The sequence below is a fragment of the Chlamydotis macqueenii genome, chromosome 25 (genome assembly GCF_036417535.1).
Source record: "Chlamydotis macqueenii isolate bChlMac1 chromosome 25, bChlMac1.mat, whole genome shotgun sequence".
Lineage (NCBI taxonomy): Eukaryota > Metazoa > Chordata > Aves > Otidiformes > Otididae > Chlamydotis > Chlamydotis macqueenii.
Genome location: NC_141580.1, coordinates 638302 through 644879, shown reverse-complemented (window position 1 = coordinate 644879; position 6578 = coordinate 638302). Strand labels below are relative to the sequence as shown.

Here is a 6578-nt window from a genome sequence, read left to right as displayed (position 1 = left end):
CCCCAGTGCCGAGACCCCGGGGGGGGCGGCTCCGGGGGGACGGGAGCGGGGAGCCGGCCCAAGCCGGGACGGAGACCGCCCTGAGAGGGCACAGCGGGGCTGGGGGCAGCACGAGCCCCGCGTCCCCTTGTCCCCAGCCATCGGCACCCCGCACGAGGGGGCCGCCTCGGGGTCCCGCATGGCTGAGGCCTGTGCGGCCCACCCCGAGGCGAGGCAGAGCGGGCCGCGCTGGCCGCCGGGCCCCGGCCTGGCCCCGAGCCCCGCAAGCCGCCGGGGTCCCCGCAGCCCCCCGCCAGGCCCAGCAGCCCCCCCCGGACACCCTGTGCCCAGGTGGGGGGATATATCCCATGAGCCTTTTCGAGGGATGTTGGGGGATATATCCCATGAGCCTTTGCGGAGGATGCCGGGGGGATATATCCCATGGGGCTTTGCAGAGGGTACCGGGGGAATATATCCCATGAGCCTTAGCAGCGCGTGCGGGGGAATATATCCCATGAGCCTTCGCGGCGTGTGCGGGGGAATATATCCCATGAGCCTTTGAGGAATGTGCAGGGGGGTATATCCCATGAGCCTCCTGCTCTGGGGGCTATATCCCATGGTGCCCCGCGCCGCCCCCGTTTCCGGGATGGGCCGGAAGTGGCGGGGCCGGGCCGGGCGGTGATGGCGGCCGGCGGCGCGGCACGGGCCGCGTTGCTGCTGCTGCTGGCGGCGGTGGCGGCGCCGGGCCCGGCCCGGGGCTCGCAGGGGGACCGGGAGCCGCTGTACCGCGAGTGCCTGGGCCGCTGCGAGCGGCAGAACTGCTCGGGGGCGGCGCTGCGGCACTTCCGCGCCCGCCAGCCGCTGTACATGGGCCTGACAGGTACCGCCCCCTCCTGTGCCCATTGGCTGCCGCGCCCGTCGGGCCCCGCCCACTCCGCGAGGCCCCGCCCCCGCGCTGAGTGTCTGGGCGGGCGGGGCCGGGGCACTGGCCCGTACTGGGAGGCACTGGGATGGACTGGAGCTGGGCTGGGGAGCACTGGGCCGGGCGGGGAGGCGCTGGGGCCGGCTGTGGCCAGGCTGGGGGGCGCTGGGCTGCACTGGGAGGCACTGGGCTGTGCTGGGAGGTACTGGGCCATGCTGGGAGGCAGCAGAGCTGTATTGGTGGGCACTGGGCCGTGCTGGGGGGTAACTGGACCATTCTGGGATCACACTGGGAGCTGCTCCGCTGTGTAGCGGGGTACTGGGCTGTGCTGGGCCGTGCCGGGGGGGTCACTGGGCCATTCTGGGGGGTCACTGGGCTGTGCTGGGAGACACTGGACTCCGCTGGGGGAGGCGTCGGCCTCCGTTGGCCGCCCCCTCCCAGCGCAGCGTCTCCCTGGCTGCAGGCTGGACCTGCCGCGACGACTGCGAGTACGAGTGCATGTGGCTGACGGTGCGGCTCTACGTCCAGGGCGGCCGCCGCGTGCCCCAGTTCCACGGCAAGGTGGGCGCGGGGGGGCGGGGGGGCCGGCGGCGCCCCCGGGGTGCCCCTCTGACGCCCCCCCTTTCTCCCTCGCAGTGGCCCTTCTCGCGGTTCCTCTTCTTCCAGGAGCCGGCCTCCGCCTTCGCCTCCTTCCTCAACGGCCTGGCCAGCTTCGTCATGCTGCTGCGCTACAAGGCCGCCGTGCCGCCCGCCTCCCCCATGTACCCCACCTGCGTCGCCTTCGCCTGGGTGAGCCGGGACCCCCGGCCCGGGGGCTGCGCTGCGCCCGCGCCGCTCTCCCTGGGGCTCGTCCTGTGTCGCTGCGGTCCCCCAGGGTGACACGGGCGGGTTTGGGGGGCCCGGCCCGCGTTGGCCGAGCGGCACCAGCCCGGCAGCGCTTCCCGGGCGTCCTCCGCCGGAGCGCGGGGCGTCGGGGGCCTTCCTGTAACCAGCTGCTCAGCAAACCCCGCGCCGCTCCGGCCGCTGCCACCCCCACGGCCGATTTTCGGGGTGCTCGTCTTCCCTAACGAGGCTGACGAGCTGCTGCGGGGGGAGCGTGACCCAGGCGGGGAGCTGGCGCTCGGCGGGGCCCCCAGCCTCTCCCCGCGCGCCCGCTTGCCGCCCCTCACGCCGCCGCTCCCGCAGGTCTCCCTGAACGCCTGGTTCTGGTCCACCGTCTTCCACACCAGGGACACGGCGCTGACGGAGGTGAGCGGTGCCGCGGAGCCGCTCCGGGCGCGGCTTCCTCGCGCTCCATCCCCAGGCGCGCGCCGGGGCCCCCGCGCTCAGCCCCGCGCGCCTCAGCCAGCCCCGTCCCGCAGAAACTGGACTATTTCTGCGCTTCGGCCGTGGTCCTGCACTCCGTGTACCTGTGCTGCGTCAGGTGAGCGCCCCGGCGCCGCGCGCCTGCGTGCCCGCACTGCCGGCGGTGGCCGGGCCGCGAGGGAGCCCCCTTCCTCCTCCTCCTCCTCCTCGCCCCCCAGGACGCTGGGGCTGCAGCGGCCAGCCTTAATCAGCATCTTCAGGGCCTTCCTCCTCCTCTTCCTCGCCTGCCACATCTCCTACCTGACGCTCGTGCGCTTCGACTACGGCTACAACATGGCTGCCAACGCGGCCGTCGGTGAGGCGGGGGGCCGGGGCCGTGCGCGCGGGGGGCCGGGCAGGCGGGGGGCCGTGCGCGCGGGCGGGTGCTCCCCTCTCTGTGCCCCCCACCCTTTCCCCCCCGTCCCCCCCCCCAGGGCTGCTGAACCTGGCGTGGTGGCTGCGCTGGTGCCTGCGGAACCGCCCGCGCCTGCCGCACGTCTGGAAGTGTGCGGCCGTGGTGCTGCTGCTGCAGGCGCTGGCGCTGCTGGAGCTGCTCGACTTCCCCCCGCTCCTCTGGGTGCTGGACGCCCACGCGCTCTGGCACATCGGCACCATCCCGCTCAACGTGCTCTTCTACAGGTCGGTGCCCCCCCGCCCCCCAAAACCTGGGTGCTGGGCGCCCCCGTCTGTCCCGCGGGGTGCTGAGTGCCTCCCTTTTGAAATCGGGGCGCGAAGGGCCCCCCCTTGGCCCGGGGGACGCTCCCCGCTGTTTCCCGTGGGGTGCTGGGGGCCCCTCTCTTGCCCGTGGGATGCACAGTGCCCCCCTTCATGGAATTGGGGTGCTGGGGCCCCCCCTTCTTGCCCGTGGGGCGATGGAGGGACCCCGCTGCTGCCCCCCAGGAGCCCCGGGTCCGGCTGTGCTCGGCCGGGGGTTTAGGGCTCCCCCCGTTTCCCCCCGTTGCTGCCCAGCACTGGCAGCGGGAGGGGCGTCCCCCAGGGCCGGGGGGCTGTGGAACAGGGCCCCCCCTCTGCCCCCCCCGCAGCCCCCCTTTCCCTCTCCGCAGTTTCCTGGTGGATGACAGCCTCTACCTCCTGACGGCCGACGCCGCGCTCCTCAAAGTGGACTAGAGCTGCCGGGGGGGGCGCGTGGCCCCTCGCCCCGCCCCGGGCTCCTGCCCTGCCCTGTGCCAAGGCCCCCCCCGCCCCCCCTGCCCCCCAACCCCCTCCCCCGGTTGCCTTCTGAGGTTTGCGCTTCTCCCCCCCCACCCCCCCTCTCCCCTGCCGGGGGCGCAGGGGGGCCGAGCACCCCCCCTGCCGGGTGTGGGGGGGCCGAGGGCAGCTGAGCTCCCCCCGAGCACCCCCCCCGAGCACCCCGCCGCTGAGCCAGGGGCCCTCCCTGCCGTGGAGCCCAGCAGTGCGGGGGGGCCGTGCGTGGGGTGGGGGGCCGCGCTCAGGCCTGCTGGCTGCTGGCCGGCTGTTGCGGGGCGGGGGGGCTGCAACGGTGCCTTGGGGCTGGGGGTGCCCCCCCCCCCTACTGGGGGGCTGTGCGCCCCCCCCTTGCCCCTGTGTGTGGTGGGACGTGAATAAAGCTGAGTTCAACCTGTGCCAGGCCTGGCTCGCGCCCCACCGCCCTGACCCCTCCCCAGCCCCCCCGTCCCCCTGGCCCTCCCCCCACGCTGCGCCTCGTTTCTCTCCTGCACCCCATTTCCCGCCCTGCTCGTGCCCCAGACCCCCTCCCTGTGCCCTGAGGCGCCCACACCCCCCCCGGATCCAGGGGTCCCCCCTCTCCCTGTGCCCCGAGGCGACGCGGGGCTGGGCCGTGCAGCTGGGGCTTTATTGGGGGCAGCGGGGGGAGCCCCGGGCTGGAGCGGGGCGGCGCGGGGTACAAATTCTGGCTCCTGGGGGGGGCGGGAGCGGGTTCCCCTCGGGGGGGGGTCCCTCAGGCCTCCAGCGGCTTCTGCGCGTGGGCGAAGAAGACGCCCTCGACGTCGTCCACGCCGGTGCGCAGGGCGGGCGGCATGGCGTAGGAGCGGAAGTCACGGAGGGCGAAGCCGGCGCCGGCCAAGGCGGCGCGGACGTCGTCCTCGGCCAGCGGCACCACGGGCAGGCGCGCGGCCCCCGCCAGGTAGAAGGACTCGCCCAGCGCCCCCAGCAGCAGCGCGTGGCCCCCCGGGCGCAGCAGCGAGCCCACGTGCGCCAGCGCCCGCGCGAAGGCGTCGCGGTCGGGGCTGACGGCCTCCAGGCAGAACGCGGAGAGCAGCGCGTCGGCCAGCGGGCGAAGCGGGGCGCCCAGCGGCTCCGGCCGGTGCACGTCGATGGGCAGGATGCGCCGCAGCCGGCACCGCAGCCGCCGCTGCTTCTCCTGCCACGGCTCCCTGCGAGGACGCGGGCGTCAGCGCGGGCGGCGCGGGGCCCCTGGCCAGCAGCACCCGCCGGGACGTGGGGCTGGGAGCACGTGGGGTTTGGGAACGCAGCGCTACAGGGATCAGCCCTTGTCCACCGGGACACGAGAGCAGGGTCCAACAGGGATCAACTCAGCACCCACAGGGATCAACTCAGCACCCACAGGGATGGGATCCTGCAGGGATCAAGCCAGCGTCTGCAGGGACATGGGGACAGGATCCCACAGGGATCCACCCCGCCCACGCGGGGATTTGGGGACAGGGTCCTGCAGGGATCAGACCGCTGTCTGTGAGGAATGTGGACACGTAATCCTACAAGGATCAGCTCAGCCTCCGCAGGGATGTGGGGCTCTCACCCCATGGGATTTGGGGACACGATCCTGCAGGGATCAGCTCAGCCTCCGCAGGGATGTGGGGCTGTGATCCTGCAGGATTTGGGGACGTGCTCCTGCAGGGGTCAGCTCAGCGTCTGCGGGAACACGGGGCCGTGATCCCAGGGGCCATGCAGCCGCCCGCCGACACCGCGTCACCCACCGCCCAGGCCCCCCCGCCCGCAGCCCTACCCGCGTCCCTCGATCTTGCAGACGTGCTGGATGAAGGGGCTCCAGTCGAAGGTGCCGGGCTCCCCCCGCGCCCAGCGCCCCAGCTCCTCCCGGTTCACTGCCAGGTAGTCGGTGGCCACGATCTCCTCGAAGTGGTCGCAGGCGCTCAGCAGCTGGTAGATGGTGGGGCCCGAGCCCACGTCGATCAGCGTGCGCCCGCGGATCTCACCTGGGGGCAGGACACGGGGGTCCCAGGCCGAGCCGGGCACCGGCAGGAGGGACGGGGGTGACTGAGGTGGGGGCGGGGGGTCCCACTCTGAGAGGCGGCTGGGGAGCAGGGAGATGGGTGGGGAGCAGGCAGGGTGGGTGCCGAGGTGCTCGCCCACCCCGTGCCTCAGTTTCCCCACCCCACTGAAGTGAGGGGGCTTCCCCGGAACCCCTCACCGCTGGCGAAGGTCTCGGCCAAGCATCGCAGCTTCCAGGGCACCACGAACTCCTCGGAGGAGAAGTCGGCCCGGGGGGGCAGGTAGTTGTTCCGCAGGTAGGCGCGGGGGTCGAAGCACTCGTAGCCCTCGTGGAGGGCGGCCAGGCTGCTCATGGCAAGGGGCTGTGGCGACGGCAGCGCCAAACTCGCTTTATATCCCCGGCCGGGCGGGGGGGGCCGCGGTGAGCGATGGCCCCGCCGGTGCGGGGGCGATGGCGGCCATCCATCGTGGCTGTAACCAGGTTAGCGCCAGCGCCCCAGGGCCGGGGGACGCGGCTGCCGGATCCGGCCCTGCCTGAGCGATAACGCTCGCTGGGGAGGGCAGGATCCAGAACGCCGGCCCCAGTCCCTGTGTCCTGAGCCTTTTACTCCCCCTTCCCCACACCGCCCAGATATGGGTGTCCTGGCCGTGACACCCCCCCTCCACCCCCCAATCTGCTGCCCATGAGTGTCCCACGGGAATGTCCCACAGGATGGAGCTGGGCAGGGATGGGGTTCTTCCTGATGCCTCCATTACCAGTGAGCTGAGTTTGCCAGACCTCAGCCCAGCCCCTGGCAGGATCTGGCACCACCAACCCTGCCAGCTCCCAGTGCTCCCAGTACCCTGCGATAAGGGGCAGGATGGGACCCACTTATTGGGGCTGGGAAGAGGGTGGGCGTTAAAGAGCCCGAATCCCTCCTGTGCCAGAGCTGTAGGAGGACAAAGGTGCCAGGGACAGGCAGCACATGGGGACAAGGGGACGGGATGGGGCAGGGCATGGGGCCGGGGGCTGGCAGTGGCCCAGGGACAGCAGGATCCGGCCGGGCGGGTACAGCTAATCTGGGTGCTGGCGCTGGGGCCGTCCCGCACCCTGGCACTGGCTAGGCTGGCAGTGGGGCGAGGCGGGGGGGGCAGTTATATAAGC

At 73.0% G+C, this 6578-nt stretch overlaps 2 protein-coding genes across 3 annotated transcripts; one reads left to right on the top strand and one right to left on the bottom strand.

Annotated features, from left to right (window-relative positions):
• Window positions 1-635: 635 nt before the first annotated feature.
• Window positions 636-3781, top strand: PGAP3 (post-GPI attachment to proteins phospholipase 3). Of its 2 annotated transcripts, none has more exons than XM_086767013.1 (8): window positions 636-859; window positions 1365-1462; window positions 1538-1690; window positions 2087-2149; window positions 2263-2324; window positions 2425-2561; window positions 2778-2884; window positions 3310-3781. In XM_086767013.1, the coding sequence occupies exons 1-8, from the start codon at window positions 661-663 to the stop codon at window positions 3322-3324; spliced, it is 834 nt and encodes a 277-aa protein (XP_086623139.1). In that variant the 5' UTR covers window positions 636-660; the 3' UTR covers window positions 3325-3781. The 2 variants fall into 2 exon arrangements, with proteins under 2 accessions (XP_086623139.1, XP_086623138.1); XM_086767012.1 differs by having other exon boundaries at window positions 2680-2884.
• Window positions 3782-4058: 277 nt separating this feature from the next.
• On the bottom strand, window positions 4059-6549 carry PNMT (phenylethanolamine N-methyltransferase). Its single transcript, XM_086767019.1, has 3 exons — window positions 5634-6549; window positions 5211-5418; window positions 4059-4620 (listed from the first exon to the last, which is right to left on the bottom strand). Exons 1-3 carry the CDS (start codon window positions 5785-5787, stop codon window positions 4185-4187), a joined length of 798 nt encoding a protein of 265 aa, XP_086623145.1. The 5' UTR covers window positions 5788-6549; the 3' UTR covers window positions 4059-4184.
• Between the last annotated feature and the right edge of the window lie 29 nt (window positions 6550-6578).